Source organism: Procambarus clarkii, chromosome 75 (assembly GCF_040958095.1).
Source record: "Procambarus clarkii isolate CNS0578487 chromosome 75, FALCON_Pclarkii_2.0, whole genome shotgun sequence".
Lineage (NCBI taxonomy): Eukaryota > Metazoa > Arthropoda > Malacostraca > Decapoda > Cambaridae > Procambarus > Procambarus clarkii.
The window spans coordinates 1,927,084-1,947,357 of NC_091224.1; the positions used below are offsets into that span (position 1 = coordinate 1,927,084).

Consider the following 20,274-nt stretch of genomic DNA (forward strand, 5'->3'; position numbering starts at 1 on the left):
TTATATTTCAGAGATGGGAACATCAGATCATTTGATGTAACCAATTTTCTGATGGGAAGATCAGATCATTTGGGAATGTTTCATAGGACGAAGTGGGGAATGGTGGGAAGGACGAGATGATGGGAGTGGGGGATGGTGGGGAGGACGAAGGGGCAGGGGAGGGGGAAATGGTAGGGAGGACGAGGGGACGAGAGAGTGTGAGATGGTAGGGAGGATGAGGGGACGCTGGAGTGGGGGATGGTGGGGAGGACAAAGGGATGGTGGAGGGGGGAATGATGGGGAGGACTGGGAGACAGAAGAGGGTTACCGTGGCTCAGCAATGCACATGCGTTGCTGAGCCACAGCAAATCGTGGCCGAGTACAGCCACGGGGACGAGGGGATGGGGGAGATTGGGATGGTGGGGACAAGGGGACGGGAATGGAGAATGGTGGCAAGGATAAGGGGGATATGAGAGTGAGGGATGGTGGGGAGGACACGGGGACGGGGAACGGAGCAATGGTAGGAAGGACGATGGGATAGGGAGCGGGAGATAGTGGGGAGGAAGAGGGGATGGTGGAGTGGGGAAATGTTTAGGAGGATAAGGGGGACAGTGGAGTGGGTGATGGTTGGGAGGACAAAGGGACGGAGGAGTGGGAAAATGGTCTGGGGGGGGGACGAGGGGGGTATGGTTGAGAGGATGAGGGGACTGGGTAGGGGGAAGACTGGGAGACAGGAAAAGATTGCTGTGGCTCAGCAACGAATACGTGTGTGATTTTATATACCTACTATATAGATGCCAGGTAAAATATAAAACAAAATATGATAGGTAAAAACATGTTTAAAAAAAAAAAAAAAAGCGCCATCGGTTGCACGTAATAGCAACACACACTATACTATATATGTTACGATTCCATTTCAATGTTACCAATTGCATTGATAAATTTAATTTTCATAGATTTCGGTTTATTCGATGTCACACAAAATAATTAAATCAAAATGAAAATAAATCGAAATCTATGAAAATTCAATTTATCAATGCAATCATAAATATTGAAATGGAATCGTAACATATTTAGTATAGCGTGTGTTGCTATTATGAGCAACCGATGGCACTGTTATTTAAAAAAAAAACATGTTTTTACCTGTCATATTTTATTTAATATTTTACCTGGCATCTATATAGTAGGCATATAAATTCACGTGCGTATTCGAATGGAACGTTGTGTCAAAATTTTAAAGCAATCGGTAGAGGTTTTGAAGATTTCCCCTTACATTAAAAACACATTTTTTCCTAAAAGCATGTTTTTTCCCATCACAGAAGTGACATCTATATAGCATGTATATAAAAACACGTTCAGATGCAAATGTAATGTTGTGTGAAAAATTCAAAGCAATTGGTGAAGAACTTTCAGAGATTAGCAATTTTAAACAAACAAACATTTATATTTTTATTTATATAGATTAAATAGATGACACAGCTGTGACAGGTAAAAACATGCTTTAAAAAAAAAACCAGTGCCATCTGTTGCACGTAAATGCAACTCACACTATACTAAATATGTTCCAATTATCACTTTGAACTACCCACAACCTCCAGGGGTTCCAATTATCCCTTTGAACTACTCACAACCTCCAGGGGTTCCAATTATCCCTTTGAACTACTCACAACCTCCAGGGGTTCCAATTATCACTTTGAACTACACACAACCTCTAGGGGTTCCAATTATCACTTTGAACTACACACAAGCTTACAATCGTTAATGTTTGCTTTCTCAATATTTAAGCGAGTCATGTGTTCTTGAAAATACAGCTTTGCCTACAATACATCTTAACATACATAGCATGCTTTTACTTCCTTCTATAAAGTCCAACCACTTGGGCTGGGCGGTGGACATGCAGGTTCAATCCCCGACCGTCCAAGTGGTTGGGCACCATTCCTTCCCACCGTCCCATCAGAAATCGTTATCCTGACCCCTTCCATGTGCTATATAGTCGTAATGGCTTGGCTGTTTCTCTTGATAGTTCTCTTCCCTCCCCCTTTAGTAAAATTAATGAATCCATAACAAAATATGGCAATTCAAGGAGGAATTTTATTTTAAACTAATAATTTAAACTTCAGTCAACATGTGAGGGAGCAGAGCGCTACGAGGCGGTAGACAGAAGTAGTGTTGTGAGGTAGACGAGAGTAGAATGGTCTACCTGTGTGAGTAGTGTTACATGGGAGGCCGTAGATGTGAGGCAATATTTTATATATGTGTGATAAGCGAAACACGATCGTCGGGAGGGTGACATTAGAGTGCAAAGTGGCACTAAAGAGCCACTTGGGGGCAGATAATGCCATGATTGCTAGAGTTTAGAGTGAAGGGTCTGGGTATTATACCTGGACAATATGGCCATTATTATATGTACTATTTATGCCTTAAAGAATAGGTTGGGAGAGATTATCTCGGAGCTTGTGTTGGTAACATCCTCCCTGTAGGGTGTCACCCTCAGTGTTGTCACCTGTGTTGTTGTCACCCTCAATGTTGGCACCCTCAGTGTTGTCACCCTCAGTGGTGTCACCCTCAGTGGTGTCACCCTCAGTGTTGTCACCCTCGGTGTTGTCACCCTCTGTGGTGTCACACTCAGTGTTGTCACCCTCAGTGTTGTCACCCTCAGAGTTGTCACCCGCAGTGTTGTCACCCTCAGTGTTGTCACCCTCAGTGTTGTCACCCTCAGTGTTGTCACTCTCAGTGTTGTCACCCTCAGTGTTGTCACCCTCAGTGTTGTCACTCTCAGTGTTGTCACCCCCCCAGTGTTGTCACCCTCAGTGTTGTCACCCTCAGTGTTGTCACCCTCAGTGGTGTCACCCTCAGTGTTGTCACCCTCAGTGTTGTCACCCTCAGTGTTGTCACCCTCAGTGTTGACACTCTCAGTGTTGTCACCCCCCAGTGTTGTCACCCTCAGTGTTGTCACCCTCAGTGTTGTCACCCTCAGTGGTGTCACCCTCAGTGTTGTCACTCAGTGTTGTCACCCGCAGTGCTGTCACCCTCAGTGCTGTCACTCTCAGTGTTGTCACCCTCAGTGTTGTCACCCTCAGTGTTGTCACCCCCCCAGTGTTGTCACCCCCCCCAGTGTTGTCACCCCCCCAGTGTTGTCACCCCCCCAGTGTTGTCACCCCCAGTGTTGTCACCCTCAGTGTTGTCACCCTCAGTGTTGTCACCCCCCCCAGTGTTGTCACCCTCAGTGTTGTCACCCTCAGTGTTGTCACCCTCAGAGTTGTCACCCCCACTGTTGTCACCCTCACTGTTGTCACCCTCAGTGTTGTAACCCCCAGTGTTGTCACCCTCAGTGTTGTCACCCTCAGTGTTGTCACCCCCAGTGTTGTCACCCTCACTGTTGTCACCCTCGGTGTTGTCACCCCCAGTGTTGTCACCGTCAGTGTTGTCACCCTCAGTGTTGTCACCCTCAGAGTTGTCACCCCCACTGTTGTCACCCTCACTGTTGTCACCCTCAGTGTTGTCACCCTCAGTGTTGTCACCCTCAGTGTTGTCACCCCCAGTGTTGTCACCCTCACTGTTGTCACCCTCGGTGTTGTCACCCCCAGTGTTGTCACCATCAGTGTTGTCACCCTCAGTGTTGTCACCCTCAGAGTTGTCACCCTCACTGTTGTCACCCTCAGTGTTGTCACCCTCAGTGTTGTCACCCTCACTGTTGTCACCCTCGGTGTTGTCACCCCCAGTGTTGTCACCCTCAGTGTTGTCACCCTCACTGTTGTCACCCTCGGTGTTGTCACCCCCAGTGTTGTCACCCTCAGTGTTGTCACCCTCAGTGTTGTCACCCTCAGTGTTGTCACCCTCAGTGTTGTCACCCCCACTGTTGTCACCCTCAGTGTTGTCACCCTCAGTGTTGTCACCCTCAGTGTTGTCACCCTCAGTGTTGTCACCCTCAGTGTTGAAGAGGTCACTGTAGGGTGTCACCCTCAGTGTTGTCACCTGTGGTGTTGAAGAGGTCCCTGTAAGGTGTCATCCTCAGTGTTGTCACCCTCAGTGTTGTCACCCTCAGTGTTGTCACCCTCAGTGTTGTCACCCTCAGTGTTGTCACCCTCAGTGTTGTCACCCTCAGTGTTGTCACCCTCAGTGTTGTCACCTGTGGTGTTGTCACCTGTGGTGTTGAAGAGGTCCCTGTAGGGTGTCACCCTCAGTGTTGTCACCCCCCCAGTGTTGTCACCCCCCCAGTGTTGTCACCCCCCCCAGTGTTGTCACCTGTGGTGTTGAAGAGGTCACTGTAGGGTGTCACCCTCAGTGTTGTCACCTGTGGTGTTGAAGAGGTCCCTGTAAGGTGTCACCCTCAGTGTTGTCACCTGTGGTGTTGAAGAGGTCCCTGTAGGGTGTCACCCTCAGTGTTGTCACCTGTGGTGTTGAAGAGGTCCCTGTAAGGTGTCACCCTCAGTGTTGTCACCTGTGGGGTTGAAGAGGTCCCTGTAAGGTGTCACCCTCAGTGTTGTCACCTGTGGTGTTGAAGAGGTCCCTGTAAGGTGTCACCCTCAGTGTTGTCACCTGTGGTGTTGAAGAGGTCCCTGTAGGGTGTCACCCTCAGTGTTGTCACCTGTGGTGTTGAAGAGGTCCCTGTAGGGTGTCACCCTCAGTGTTGTCACCTGTGGTGTTGAAGAGGTCCCTGTAGGGTGTCACCCTCAGTGTTGTCACCTGTGGTGTTGAAGAGGTCCCTGTAGGGTGTCACCCTCAGTGTTGTCACCTGTGGTGTTGAAGAGGTCCCTGTAGGGTGTCACCCTCAGTGTTGTCACCTGTGGTGTTGAAGAGGTCACTGTAGGGTGTCACCCTCAGTGTTGTCACCTGTGGTGCTGAAGAGGTCCCTGCAGGGTGTCACCCTCAGTGTTGCCACCTGTGGTGTTGAAGAGGTCCCTGCAGGGTGTCACCCTCAGTGTTGCCACCTGTACTCGCCTAGTAGTGCTTGCGGGAGTTGAGCTTTGGCTCTTAGGTCCCGCCTCTCAACTGTCAATCAAATTGAAAACCCATGATTAAAAGCTAAGGTGTTGACAATATCTTATATAAAATAGAGTTTATTATAAAATTATCATAACAATTCATTCGTACAGCAGTGAGGCCAACAATCGGTATCACGGCTTTTATATTGTAGAAACATGAATGTTGACTGGAGCTTCAGCTCCGAAAAACATGAGAAGTTTGAGGCTGAGCGGCCGGCCATACACCCAGAGAGGCCGGCCATACACCCAGAGAGGCCGGCCATACACCCAGAGAGGCCGGCCATACACCCAGAGAGGCCGGCCATACACCCAGAGAGGCCGGCCATACACCCAGAGAGGCTGGTCATACACCCAGAGAGGCTTGCCATACACCCAGAGAGGCCGGCCATACTCCCAGAGAGGCTGGCCATACACCCAGAGAGGCTGGCCATACACCCAGAGAGGCTGGCCATACACCCAGAGAGGCTGGCCATACACCCAGAGAGGCTGGCCATACACCCAGAGAGGCTGGCCATACACCCAGAGAGGCTGGCCATACACCCAGAGAGGCTGGCCATACACCCAGAGAGGCTGGCCATACACCCAGAGAGGCTGGCCATACACCCAGAGAGGCTGGCCATACACCCAGAGAGGCCGGCCATACACCCAGAGAGGCCGGCCATACACCCAGAGAGGCCGGCTATACACCCAGAGAGGCCGGCCATACACCCAGAGAGGCCGGCCATACACCCAGAGAGGCCGGCCATACACCCAGAGAGGCCGGCCATACACCCAGAGAGGCCGGCCATACACCCAGAGAGGCTGGCCATACACCCAGAGAGGCTGGCCATACACCCAGAGAGGCTGGCCATACACCCAGAGAGGCTGGCCATACACCCAGAGAGGCCGGCTATACACCCAGAGAGGCTGGCCATACACCCAGAGAGGCTGGCTATACACCCAGAGAGGGAGAGCGGCTGGCCATACACCCAGGGAACACTCTATTGGCTTTCATAACATTTTATTGCCCGGGAAACATTACTGGAAAAGTTAGGTAGAACAGATTTTTCAGAGCCGCTCAGGTATGGTATGAGCCTTCAATAGCCTGGGCAATATTCTGGTATAGGACTGGAATATACAGTAGTAAGGGGGAGGGGGTATTACCCGGCGGGTCCCGGGGTTAGTCTGCCGCTCCCCAACCCTTCTATGCCTGTCTCCTCTCCCTGTCCTGCCCCGTCTCTCTCTCTCCCCTGCTTTCTCACTTCTCTTCCTGTCTCTTTCCCGTTTGGTCTCCAGTCTCGAACAGACAGACATTTCTATATATCTACATACTAGCTGTACCCGGCCCCGCGTTGCTGTGGCTCAGCAATGCGAGCACGCTGCTGAGGCACAGCATCCCTTCTCCTTCCCCCCATCCTCCCCACCATCCCCCACTCCTCCGTCCCCTCGTCTTCGCCACCATTCCCCACTCCCGCATCCTCTCGTCCTCCCCCACTTCTCCGTCCCCTCGTCTTAGCCACCATCCCCCACTCCCCCATCCTCTCGTCCTTCCCCACCATCCCCCCACTCCCCTGTGTTACGGCCCTACTGGGACGCAACCGGGTTCTTCTCTGATGGTAGTAGAGTTTGGGAATCCGGCCCCAAGTTAGTAGAGGCTTTCAAGGCGTGTGTTCCGTAATGCAAGTTAAATTAAAGGGGGAGGGATACAAATGTTCCAATTTATATATATATATATATTTCCACCATAAATAAATATCAGTCACACACGGGGATTATAACTACACAATTATGTACAGGTTCGTCTTCCTCTGAAGACACTGGATGCTCAACGGTGCTCACTCTGGGTAGCCCTGGTTCCTTCTTCCATGGCCCACGATGAATCCACTATGACTCTTTGACGAATCTACCCTGGCCACAGGCCAGCCAAATCACAGTCCCACTGGGTGCTTCATTGTGGAGGCCTTCAACCACAATCCAGCCCGTAGTTGGCAGGTACTAATCAGCTCCGCTGTGTAGGCCACTCCACGACCGATACTAGGGTTGCGAGCCCTAGGCAGAAGCTTCGTGTGATCCCGCTGATCACTCTCCTCACTAAGCACCACAGTGGCTAGTCTCTTCCACCAGCCAGCCCCGGATAAGGCGATTCCCGACACCGCCACGCCTCAGGCAGGCTATTACACTCTCAACAGAGTTCGTCCGGGGGTGACTCACAGCGTCTTCAAAGCAGACTCGTGAAGAGACCTTGGCTGCCTTGGGTAGACTGATCCATCGTCCAATACAGCAGTCCCAGGTTGACACTGCAATCAGACACGTCATTAATACTGGGACGCTCTAGTGAACCTCACTTACAGGCTTAGACACAAACGTCTACCTCTTCATTCCATAGATCGCGTTGCTGTCTAAGCGCCACCTCACCAGAGGTCAGCAGCGGCTATGTTATGAGCTGATGAAGACAGGAATCCAGCACCTGTGGCCGGTATATCCCGTCCTCACTAGATGGCGTTGTCCATTTGGAGTGGGTTTCGGGAGCGGACTCACAGATGGCGTTGTCGTCACTGCTTCGTGCTCCGACGCTGGATTCGGGTCCATAACACCTCCCCACCAAAAAGAATTTGGTTTGGGTTTCTATAAAAGGGAAAACAAACCAAATTAGTACGTGGGTAAAACTCCAAACGGACTCACATAAACAATGGACTGGAGTGGCGAGGATGTCTTGTCCGCAAAACTGCCCTAATGGGAGATTCTGGCACAAGAAAAACTTGAGGATGGTAGGCAATGACCTGCCTGACGTGCCTTCCCACAACCTCACCGAGATGTTAATCGGGGGCTTAATGATCTCACGCTTCTCGAGTAAGGATTGGCACAGGCGTGATCCGGGGTGAATCGACACCTCCCTCTGTCGTGGCACCGTTGATGGCTGGTCACAGACGGCATTTCTTGTACCGGTCCGGTAGTCCTTCAGAGAGACGGGAACCTGGAATACAGGGGTCTGATAATTTGGAGTAACAGCGATTGTTGTTAAGTCAGTACTCACAGCATAATCGTCCACTAGGCCCACACCTAGTCCCAACAGGGCTGCTTGTACTTGGAAGATGGTGTTCGTTCTGCCACCGTCAGGTCGACCAACGTTCCGTATAACGCTGAATCCAGGCTCAGCAATCACGCGGGGGGGAGGGGGGGGGGTGTCAACCTGTCGGAAACAGTCACTCATAATATCATTTCTCATACTTCCTGTATCCACCATCACCCTTCTTCGACTGCAACACTCACAGTGCAAGTCTCCAATCCCTGGGGCCTCTTCACGATGTTCATAGGAGCCATCATCTGTCGGGTCGTCCACTGGTCCTTACTTAGAATACATAGGAGAGTTAAACAAAATACCGCCAAGAAACATTTGGCTAACTTAGGGATAAGTTTCATGGGACTGTAATGTCCATACCCGGCTATATCCATTAGCCTGGTTTTGACCGAAGAGGGCACTAGAACCTTCGCACATACCTCACATACCTCTGACGTCTGGGAAATCTCTGGCCGGTTCAATGAACGTTGTACCTTGCCATACTGCAAGTACTGATGTGCCTTCACTCCAGACTCTTGGGTATCTGTGGGTGCTTGTACACGAGACCTCTCCTCTTGCTCAGTCGCTCTTGTCACCAAAACCTCATGCTTCTTGTCGGGAGAAGATTCAGGAGAACCTATTAGAATGCTGTCAATCTGTTGGTGAGAGGGAGAATTAAACAGGTTAAGTAGTTGTACGTCTGCCTGTACCTGGATATTACCATTTCCTGCTGTTACCTCGGACCTTGCTGTTCCGGCTGACTCGTCCACAATCTTGGGATGATTGTTGCTCCAATCTGTCACCAAGTCGTTGGCTAGTATTACGTCAATCCCAGCTATAGGCAAGGTATCAACTACTACCAACGCACATATGCCGCTGAAGTTTGGCGAGTCTAGATGTACTGGCACTAAAGGGGCCACGTACTGCGTCATAGGAAACCCAACCAGGACAACCTTTTGTCTCCCGTCTACTCTCACTCCCTCGGGTAACGAGTCTCTCACGATCAGGGACTGGGCTGCTTCACTATCTCTGAACACTACAACTGACCTACCAGTATGATCACTCGTTACATACCCGCCTGAAGTGTGAGGGGCAAACAATCCTGGTCCTTCCTGACTAGTCATCAGAGACTGGGTTCCTACTGGTGGTGTCACACAGCCCATCAGCATCACCTCCCTACGTGGACCGCTACCTCTTCTGCCTCGGCACATAGCAGCAACGTGCCCTTTCTGCCCACAAGTCCAACACACTACATTCCTCCTCGGACTACGGTGTTTCGGACTGCTAGGACTACTCCTTCGGGGGCTACTTGGGGGCGTCTTCATAGCGCTTTGTGGGACAGGTCTCTCCTCTTCCTGACGAGGTTTGCCAAACAGACGTGGGTAATTTCTAGGGACATACCTAGTGGAAGACTTATGCGTTAAGATGTGTTTTTCAGCCATAGTGGCTGCTGCACGTAAGGTCTCTACCTGCTGCTCTTCTAGGTATGTCTTCAGATCTCCAGACACATTCCTTAAAATCCTCCAACAAAACGAGCTGTTCGAGTTCTTCTTTCGTCCTCACCTTCCGAGAGGCACACCACTCCTGAAAAAGCCGTTCCTTGATGGTCGCAAACTCGGTGAACGTGTGCTCCGAGGTCTTTTTCAGGTTCCTGAACTTCTGCCTGTAAGCCTCGGGCACCAATTGGTAAGCCATGAGCACTACCTTCTTCACCTTGTCGTAATCACAGGAGTCATCAAGGGACAACGTGGAGTAGGCGATTTGGGCCTTCCCAGTCAAGACGGACAGTATCATGATGGCCCAATTCTCCTTTGGCCATTCCAAAGAGGCTGCAACTTTCTCGAAGGCTGCGAAGAACTTCGACACTTCCTTCTCGTTGAATTTCGGGACCATTTTGATGTTCCTTACCGGATCGAAACCACTCGTTTCCGTTGTTTTTCTCCGACCACCTAATCACAATATTTCTAACTCGTGCCTTCTTTCTTTCTCCTTTTCTTCTCTCTCTCGCTCTGACGCTGCTGACACTCGGCGAGCTGACCAGAGGCGAGCTTCACCAGAGGTTAGGTTGGCCAGAGGTGAGCTTGGTGAGCTTGGCCTGAGGAGAGCTTGGCCAGAAGTGAGCTTGATGAGCTTGGCCTGAGGAGAGCTTGGCCAGAAGTGAGCTTGGCCTGAGGAGAGCTTGGCCAGAGGTGAGCTTGGTGAGCTTGGCCTGAGGAGAGCTTGGCCAGAAGTGAGCTTGGCCTGAGGAGAGCTTGGCCAGAGGTGAGCTTGGTGAGCTTGACCTGAGGAGAGCTAGGCCAGAGGTGAACTTGTCCAGAGGAGTGCTTGGCCAGAGGTGAGCTTGGTGAGCTTGGCCAGAGATGAGCTTGGCCAGAAAAGTGCTTGGCCAGAGGTGAGCTTGGCCAGAGGAGAGCTTGGCCTGAGGAGAGCTTGGCCAGAGGTGAGCTTGGCCAGAGGAGTGCTTGGCCAGAGGTAAGCTTGGTGAGCTTCGCCAGAGATGAGCTTGACCAGAGGAGAGCTTGATGAGCTTGGCCTGAGGAGAGCTTGGCCAGAGGAGAGCTTGGCCTGAGGAGAGCTTGGCCAGAGGTGAGCTTGGCCAGAGGAGTGTTTGGCCAGAGGTGAGCTTCGTGAGCTTGGCCAGAGGTTAGCTTCGTGAGCTTGGCCAGAGGTGAGCTTGGCCAGAGGAGAGCTTGGCCAGAGGTGAGCTTGGCCAGAGGTGAGCTTGGCCAGAGGAGTGCTTGGCCAGAGGTGAGCTTGGCCAGAGGAGAGCTTGGCCAGAGGTGAGCTTGGCCAGAGGAGAGATTGGCCAGAGGAGAGCTTGGCCAGAGGTGAGCTTGGCCAGAGGAGAGCTTGGCCAGAAGTGAGCTTGGCCAAAGGAGAGCTTGGCCAGAGGTGAGCTTGGCCAGAGGAGAGCTTGGCCAGAGGAGCGCTTGGCCAGAGGAGAGCTTGGCCAGAGGAGAGCTTGGCCAGAGGTGAGCTTGGCCAGAGGAGAGCTTGGCCAGAGGTGCGCTTGGCCAGAGGTGAGCTTGGCCAGAAGAGAGCTTGGCCAGAGGTGAGCTTGGCCAGAGGAGAGCTTGGCCAGAGGTGAGCTTGGCCAGAGGTGAGCTTGGCCAGAAGAGAGCTTGGCCAGAGGTGAGCTTGGCCAGAGGTGAGCTTGGCCAGAGGTGAGCTTGGCCAAAGGTGAGCTTGGCCAGAGGAGAGCTTGGCCAGAGGAGAGCTTGGCCAGAGGTGAGCTTGGCCAGAAGAGAGCTTGGCCAGAGATGAGCTTGGCCAGAGTAGAGCTTGGCCAAAGGTGAACTTGGCCAGAGTAGAGCTTGGCCAGAGGTGAGCTTGGCCTGACCACACAGTCATATCCATCGCAGCTACAAATCCGTGATTTTAACTTGATGCAGAAGTCAAGATATAAATTTAAACTTTGAACAAAAGTATTGCAAATGGTGAGTCATGGTGACGCTGGTGGGTCATGGTGACGCTGGTGGGTCATGTTGACGCTGGTGGGTCATGGTGACGCTTGTGGGCCATGGTGACGCTGGTGGGTCATGGTGACGCTGGTGGGTCATGTTGACGCTGGTGGGTCATGGTGACGCTTGTGGGCCATGGTGACGCTGGTGGGCCATGGTGACGCTGGTGGGGTCATGGTGACGCTGGTGGGTCATGGTGATGTTGGTGGGTCATGGTGACGCTGGTGGGGTCATGGTGACGCTGGTGGGCCATGGTGACGCTGGTGGGCCATGGTGACGCTGGTGGGTCATGGTGATGTTGGTGGGTCATGGTGACGCTGGTGGGGTCATGGTGACGCTGGTGGGTCATGGTGACGCTGGTGGGTCATGGTGATGTTGGTGGGTCATGGTGACGCTGGTGGGGTCATGGTGACGCTGGTGGGGTCATGGTGACGCTGGTGGGTCATGGTGATGTTGGTGGGTAATGGTGACGCTGGTGGGTCATGGTGACGCTGGTGGGTCATGGTGATGTTCGTGGGTCATGGTGACGCTGGTGGGTCATGGTGACGCTGGTGGGTCATGGTGATGTTGGTGGGTCATGGTGACGCTGGTGGGTCATGGTGACGCTGGTGGGTCATGGTGACGCTGGTGGGTCATGGTGATGTTGGTGGGTCATGGTGACGCTGGTGGGTCATGGTGATGTTGGTGGGTCATGGTGACGCTGGTGGGTCATGGTGATGTTGGTGGGTCATGGTGACGCTGGTGGGGTCATGGTGACGCTGGTGGGGTCATGGTGACGCTGGTGGGTCATGGTGACGCTGGTGGGTCATGGTGATGTTGGTGGGTCATGGTGACGCTGGTGGGGTCATGGTGACGCTGGTGGGGTCATGGTGACGCTGGTGGGGTCATGGTGACGCTGGTGGGGTCATGGTGACGCTGGTGGGGTCATGGTGACGCTGGTGGGTCATGGTGACGCTGGTGGGTCATGGTGACGCTTGTGGGCCATGGTGACGCTGGTGGGGTCATGGTGACGCTGGTGGGTCATGGTGATGTTGGTGGGTCATGGTGACGCTGGTGGGTCATGGTGACGCTGGTGGGTCATGGTGACGCTGGTGGGGTCATGGTGACGCTGGTGGGGTCATGGTGACGCTGGTGGGTCATGGTGACGCTGGTGGGTCATGGTGACGCTGGTGGGTCATGGTGACGCTGGTGGACCATGGTGACGCTGGTGGGGTCATGGTGACGCTGGTGGGTCATGGTGATGTTGGTGGGTCATGGTGACGCTGGTGGGTCATGGTGACGCTGGTGGGTCATGGTGACGCTGGTGGGGTCATGGTGACGCTGGTGGGGTCATGGTGACGCTGGTGGGGTCATGGTGACGCTGGTGGGTCATGGTGACGCTGGTGGGGTCATGGTGACGCTGGTGGGGTCATGGTGACGCTGGTGGGTCATGGTGACGCTGGTGGGGTCATGGTGACGCTGGTGGGTCATGGTGACGCTGGTGGGGTCATGGTGACGCTGGTGGGGTCATGGTGACGCTGGTGGGGTCATGGTGACGCTGGTGGGGTCATGGTGACGCTGGTGGGGTCATGGTGACGCTGGTGGGGTCATGGTGACGCTGGTGGGTCATGGTGACGCTGGTGGGTCATGGTGACGCTGGTGGGCCATGGTGACGCTGGTGGGGTCATGGTGACGCTGCCGGGTCACCATGCACGTTCGGAGGCGAATGAAACGTTGTGAGAAATTTGAAAGCAATCGGTGAAGAACCTATGGAGATTAGCGATTTTGAACAAACGAACATTTCTATTTATATATATATATAGACAATATACATGCCTCATCTGAGACAGGAAATAACATGCTTTTTTGACAAATAGCGCCATCCGTTGCATGTAAGAGCAACACACGCTATACTAAATATGTCACGATTCCATTTCAATGTTTCTGATTTCATTGTTAAATTGAATTTTCATAGATGTCGATTTATATTCACTTTGATTTAATTATTATGTGTGACATTGCGTTGGAATTGAGCTGTGTTGTTTACCATACAGTTCATTTCGTGAGAATAGTTTTCTTTATTATTTTTCATTTTTTTTTTCATCAGTGATGGGAACACCTGATCATTTGATGTTCCCAATTTTCTGATGGGAACATCAGATTATTTGGGAATCCATCGGACTAGGGAGTGGGGAATGGTGGGGAGAATGAGGGGCAGGATTGGGGGGATGGTGGGGAGGACCAGAGGACAGGGGATTGGGTAATAGCGGAGGGGACGGGGAAGGTGAGGATGGTGGGGACGAGGGGACAGGGGAATGGAGAATGGTGGGGAGGAAAAGGGGACAGGGGAGTGGGGGAGGGGTGTGGAAGACGAGGGGACGGGGAAGGGGAAATGGTGGAGAGGACGAGGGGATGGTGAGTGGGGAATTGTTAGAAGGACGAGGGGATGGTGGAGTTGGGGATGGTTGGGAGGACGAGGGGACGGGGAAGTGACTAACTGTTGGGGGGACAATGTGACTTGGGAGGGGGAAGAATGGTGGGGGGAGGACTGGGAGACAGGGGAAGGTGGCTGTAGCTCAGCAACGCACATGCGTTCCCGAGTCACAGCAATGCGTGACCGGTTACAGCTAGTGTGTGTGAATATATATATATATATATATAAAGTAACAAAGTATAATAAAGACAATGTTTGAGGGGGTCTAAAGCGAACAGCCGCCGTCTGCTAAGCTCCACCCACGTATGAGAAAAGTTTTGGCAAGTCACAAAAAGCTGAAGCATGGGGAGGGTGGAGAGTGTGGCTAACATCTTGAAGACTTTATAAGAAAACTTGAAGAGGATCCAAACAATTACCAAGTGATATCTGACGTGATATTAGTGAAAGTCTCTGTGATAGTGTTGTTAGTGAGAAGCTCTAAGGTAGTGTTCTTAGTGAGAGGCTCTGTGATGGTGTTGATAGTCAGAGGCTCTGTGATAGTGTTGTCAGTGAGAGGATCTGTGATAGTGTTGATAGTCAGAGGCTCTGTGATGGTGTTGATAGTGAGAGGCTCTGAGACAGGTTGTTAGTGAGAGGCTCTGTGATTGTGATGGTAGTGCGAGGATCTGTAATGTTGATGTTAGTGCGAAGATCTGTAATGTTGATGTTAGTGCGAGGATCTGTAATGTTGATGTTAGTGCGAGGATCTGTAATGTTGATGTTAGTGCGAGGATCAGTAATGTTGATGTTAGTGCGAGGATCTGTAATGTTGATGTTAGTGCGAGGATCAGTAATGTTGATGTTAGTGCGAGGATCAGTAATGTTGATGGTAGTGCGAGGATCAGTAATGTTGATGTTAGTGCGAGGATCAGTAATGTTGATGTTAGTGCGAGGATCTGTAATGTTGATGTTAGTGCGAGGATCTGTAATGTTGATGTTAGTGCGAGGATCAGTAATGTTGATGTTAGTGCGAGGATCTGTAATGTTGATGTAAGTGCGAGGATCAGTAATGTTGATGGTAGTGCGAGGATCAGTAATGTTGATGTTAGTGCGAGGATCAGTAATGTTGATGTTAGTGCGAGGATCTGAGATAGTGTTGATAGTGAGAGGCTCGTTGATAGTGTTGTTAGTGACGATCTCTTTGGTAGTATTGTTAGAGAGGCTCTGAGACCGGTTGTTATTGAGAGGCTCTGAGGTAGTGTTGTTAGTGAGATCCTCTGTGATGGTGATGTTAGTGAGTGTCTCTGAGATAGTGTTGATAATGAGTGGGTCGGAGGTAGTGTTGTTAGTGAGATCCTCTGTGATAGTGATGTTAGTGATTGTCTCGGTGATAGTGTTGATAATGAGTGGCTCGGAGGTACTGTTGTTAGTGAGAGGCACGGAATAGTGTTGTTAGTGAGAGGGTCTGAGGTAGTGTTTTAGTGAAAGGCTCTGTGTGGTGTTATTTTTTCTTATTATTAATTTCTACCACGGACGTGGCCACATATTTACAATGCTAACCAGCATATATACATTTTCTTCTGTCCTCCATGGACAGGGTTAAAGATGTGTTAAACATATAGTTCAAGTGTTTATTGAACACTCAACCACAGAAGGTGATTCGGTGCTTTTAAAATGCAAAGCTAACCTACATACGTAAATACATAGATACACAGATTTACGTATGCCCTACATAAAGTGTTAGATGTGTCTTTTACATTGTGTCATTAATGTGCATTTACAAAGGTAAAATGTAATTCTGATCAGCTTCCATATATACTTTAGTGCGAGGATCAGTAATGTTGATGTTAGTGCGAGGATCAGTAATGTTGATGGTAGTGCGAGGATCAGTAATGTTGATGTTAGTGCGAGGATCAGTAATGTTGATGTTAGTGCGAGGATCTGTAATGTTGATGTTAGTGCGAGGATCTGTAATGTTGATGTTAGTGCGAGGATCAGTAATGTTGATGTTAGTGCGAGGATCTGTAATGTTGATGTTAGTGCGAGGATCAGTAATGTTGATGGTAGTGCGAGGATCAGTAATGTTGATGTTAGTGCGAGGATCAGTAATGTTGATGTTAGTGCGAGGATCTGAGATAGTGTTGATAGTGAGAGGCTCGTTGATAGTGTTGTTAGTGACGATCTCTTTGGTAGTATTGTTAGAGAGGCTCTGAGACCGGTTGTTATTGAGAGGCTCTGAGGTAGTGTTGTTAGTGAGATCCTCTGTGATGGTGATGTTAGTGAGTGTCTCTGTGATAGTGTTGATAATGAGTGGGTCGGAGGTAGTGTTGTTAGTGAGATCCTCTGTGATAGTGATGTTAGTGATTGTCTCGGTGATAGTGTTGATAATGAGTGGCTCGGAGGTACTGTTGTTAGTGAGAGGCACGGAATAGTGTTGTTAGTGAGAGGGTCTGAGGTAGTGTTTTAGTGAAAGGCTCTGTGTGGTGTTATTTTTTCTTATTATTAATTTCTACCACGGACGTGGCCACATATTTACAATGCTAACCAGCATATATACATTTTCTTCTGTCCTCCATGGACAGGGTTAAAGATGTGTTAAACATATAGTTCAAGTGTTTATTGAACACTCAACCACAGAAGGTGATTCGGTGCTTTTAAAATGCAAAGCTAACCTACATACGTAAATACATAGATACACAGATTTACGTATGCCCTACATAAAGTGTTAGATGTGTCTTTTACATTGTGTCATTAATGTGCATTTACAAAGGTAAAATGTAATTCTGATCAGCTTCCATATATACTTTAGTGCGAGGATCAGTAATGTTGATGTTAGTGCGAGGATCAGTAATGTTGATGGTAGTGCGAGGATCAGTAATGTTGATGTTAGTGCGAGGATCAGTAATGTTGATGTTAGTGCGAGGATCTGTAATGTTGATGTTAGTGCGAGGATCTGTAATGTTGATGTTAGTGCGAGGATCAGTAATGTTGATGTTAGTGCGAGGATCTGTAATGTTGATGTTAGTGCGAGGATCAGTAATGTTGATGGTAGTGCGAGGATCAGTAATGTTGATGTTAGTGCGAGGATCAGTAATGTTGATGTTAGTGCGAGGATCTGAGATAGTGTTGATAGTGAGAGGCTCGTTGATAGTGTTGTTAGTGACGATCTCTTTGGTAGTATTGTTAGAGAGGCTCTGAGACCGGTTGTTATTGAGAGGCTCTGAGGTAGTGTTGTTAGTGAGATCCTCTGTGATGGTGATGTTAGTGAGTGTCTCTGTGATAGTGTTGATAATGAGTGGGTCGGAGGTAGTGTTGTTAGTGAGATCCTCTGTGATAGTGATGTTAGTGATTGTCTCGGTGATAGTGTTGATAATGAGTGGCTCGGAGGTACTGTTGTTAGTGAGAGGCACGGAATAGTGTTGTTAGTGAGAGGGTCTGAGGTAGTGTTTTAGTGAAAGGCTCTGTGTGGTGTTATTTTTTCTTATTATTAATTTCTACCACGGACGTGGCCACATATTTACAATGCTAACCAGCATATATACATTTTCTTCTGTCCTCCATGGACAGGGTTAAAGATGTGTTAAACATATAGTTCAAGTGTTTATTGAACACTCAACCACAGAAGGTGATTCGGTGCTTTTAAAATGCAAAGCTAACCTACATACGTAAATACATAGATACACAGATTTACGTATGCCCTACATAAAGTGTTAGATGTGTCTTTTACATTGTGTCATTAATGTGCATTTACAAAGGTAAAATGTAATTCTGATCAGCTTCCATATATACTTTAGTGCGAGGATCAGTAATGTTGATGTTAGTGCGAGGATCAGTAATGTTGATGGTAGTGCGAGGATCAGTAATGTTGATGTTAGTGCGAGGATCAGTAATGTTGATGTTAGTGCGAGGATCTGTAATGTTGATGTTAGTGCGAGGATCTGTAATGTTGATGTTAGTGCGAGGATCAGTAATGTTGATGTTAGTGCGAGGATCTGTAATGTTGATGTTAGTGCGAGGATCAGTAATGTTGATGGTAGTGCGAGGATCAGTAATGTTGATGTTAGTGCGAGGATCAGTAATGTTGATGTTAGTGCGAGGATCTGAGATAGTGTTGATAGTGAGAGGCTCGTTGATAGTGTTGTTAGTGACGATCTCTTTGGTAGTATTGTTAGAGAGGCTCTGAGACCGGTTGTTATTGAGAGGCTCTGAGGTAGTGTTGTTAGTGAGATCCTCTGTGATGGTGATGTTAGTGAGTGTCTCTGTGATAGTGTTGATAATGAGTGGGTCGGAGGTAGTGTTGTTAGTGAGATCCTCTGTGATAGTGATGTTAGTGATTGTCTCGGTGATAGTGTTGATAATGAGTGGCTCGGAGGTACTGTTGTTAGTGAGAGGCACGGAATAGTGTTGTTAGTGAGAGGGTCTGAGGTAGTGTTTTAGTGAAAGGCTCTGTGTGGTGTTATTTTTTCTTATTATTAATTTCTACCACGGACGTGGCCACATATTTACAATGCTAACCAGCATATATACATTTTCTTCTGTCCTCCATGGACAGGGTTAAAGATGTGTTAAACATATAGTTCAAGTGTTTATTGAACATTCAACCACAGAAGGTGATTCGGTGCTTTTAAAATGCAAAGCTAACCTACATACGTTAGCCTCTCACTAAGAACACTGCCTTAGAGCTTCTCACTAACAACACTATCACAGAGACTTTCACTAATATCACGTCAGATATCACTTGGTAATTGTTTGGATCCTCTTCAAGTTTTCTTATAAAGTCTTCAAGATGTTAGCCACACTCTCCACCCTCCCCATGCTTCAGCTTTTTGTGACTTGCCAAAACTTTTCTCATACGTGGGTGGAGCTTAGCAGACGGCGGCTGTTCGCTTTAGACCCCCTCAAACATTGTCTTTATTATACTTTGTTACTTTATATATATATATATATATATATATATATATATATATATATATATATATATATATATATATATATATATATATATATTCACACACACTAGCTGTAACCGGTCACGCATTGCTGTGACTCGGGAACGCATGTGCGTTGCTGAGCTACAGCCACCTTCCCCTGTCTCCCAGTCCTCCCCCCACCATTCTTCCCCCTCCCAAGTCACATTGTCCTCCCAACAGTTAGTCACTTCCCCGTCCCCTCGTCCTCCCAACCATCCCCAACTCCACCATCCCATCGTCCTTCTAACAATTCCCCACTCACCATCCCCTCGTCCTCTCCACCATTTCCCCTTCCCCGTCCCCTCGTCTTCCACACCCCTCCCCCACTCCCCTGTCCCCTTTTCCTCCCCACCATTCTCCATTCCCCTGTCCCCTCGTCCCCACCATCCTCACCTTCCCCGTCCCCTCCGCTATTACCCAATCCCCTGTCCTCTGGTCCTCCCCACCATCCCCCCAATCCTGCCCCTCATTCTCCCCACCATTCCCCACTCCCTAGTCCGATGGATTCCCAAATAATCTGATGTTCCCATCAGAAAATTGGGAACATCAAATGATCAGGTGTTCCCATCACTGATGAAAAAAAAAAAATGAAAAATAATAAAGAAAACTATTCTCACGAAATGAACTGTATGGTAAACAACACAGCTCAATTCCAACGCAATGTCACACATAATAATTAAATCAAAGTGAATATAAATCGACATCTATGAAAATTCAATTTAACAATGAAATCAGAAACATTGAAATGGAATCGTGACATATTTAGTATAGCGTGTGTTGCTCTTACATGCAACGGATGGCGCTATTTGTCAAAAAAGCATGTTATTTCCTGTCTCAGATGAGGCATGTATATTGTCTATATATATATATAAATAGAAATGTTCGTTTGTTCAAAATCGCTAATCTCCATAGGTTCTTCACCGATTGCTTTCAAATTTCTCACAACGTTTCATTCGCCTCCGAACGTGCATGGTGACCCGGCAGCGTCACCATGACCCCACCAGCGTCACCATGGCCCACCAGCGTCACCATGACCCACCAGCGTCACCATGACCCACCAGCGTCACCATGACCCACCAGCGTCACCATGACCCACCAGCGTCACCATGACCCCACCTGCGTCACCATGACCCCACCAGCGTCACCATGACCCCACCAGCGTCACCATGACCCCACCAGCGTCACCATGACCCCACCAGCGTCACCATGACCCCACCAGCGTCACCATGACCCACCAGCGTCACCATGACCCCACCAGCGTCACCATGACCCACCAGCGTCACCATGACCCCACCAGCGTCACCATGACCCCACCAGCGTCACCATGACCCCACCAGCGTCACCATGACCCACCAACATCACCATGACCCACCAGCGTCACCATGACCCCACCAGCGTCACCATGGTCCACCAGCGTCACCATGGCCCACAAGCGTCACCATGACCCACC

The 20,274-nt window shown here is 49.6% G+C and overlaps 1 protein-coding gene across 1 annotated transcript; it reads right to left on the minus strand.

Moving 5' to 3' along the window:
- Positions 1 to 2,399: 2,399 nt before the first annotated feature.
- Positions 2,400 to 19,109, minus strand: LOC138356919 (uncharacterized). The gene is made up of 11 exons (XM_069313451.1): positions 19,087 to 19,109; positions 17,606 to 18,229; positions 16,621 to 17,244; positions 15,636 to 16,259; positions 14,495 to 15,274; positions 10,056 to 10,592; positions 8,712 to 9,048; positions 8,496 to 8,657; positions 7,753 to 7,917; positions 3,201 to 3,816; positions 2,400 to 2,590 (listed from the first exon to the last, which is right to left on the minus strand). Exons 1-11 carry the CDS (start codon positions 19,107 to 19,109, stop codon positions 2,400 to 2,402), a joined length of 4,683 nt encoding a protein of 1,560 aa, XP_069169552.1.
- Between the last annotated feature and the right edge of the window lie 1,165 nt (positions 19,110 to 20,274).

Excerpts from the sequence above, each read along its gene's own strand:
- LOC138356919 (XM_069313451.1), bottom strand. The coding sequence starts at position 19,109 with ATGGTGGAGAGGACGAGGGGATG. Across the intron at positions 10,593-14,494 it reads GAGCCTCTCACTAACAACCT|CTCACCTCTGGCCAAGCTCT; the intron begins GTCTCAGAGCCT and ends CCTCTGGCCAAG. Across the intron at positions 3,817-7,752 it reads AGCCCCCGATTAACATCTCG|GGTGACAACACTGAGGGTGA; the intron begins GTGAGGTTGTGG and ends GACAACACTGAG.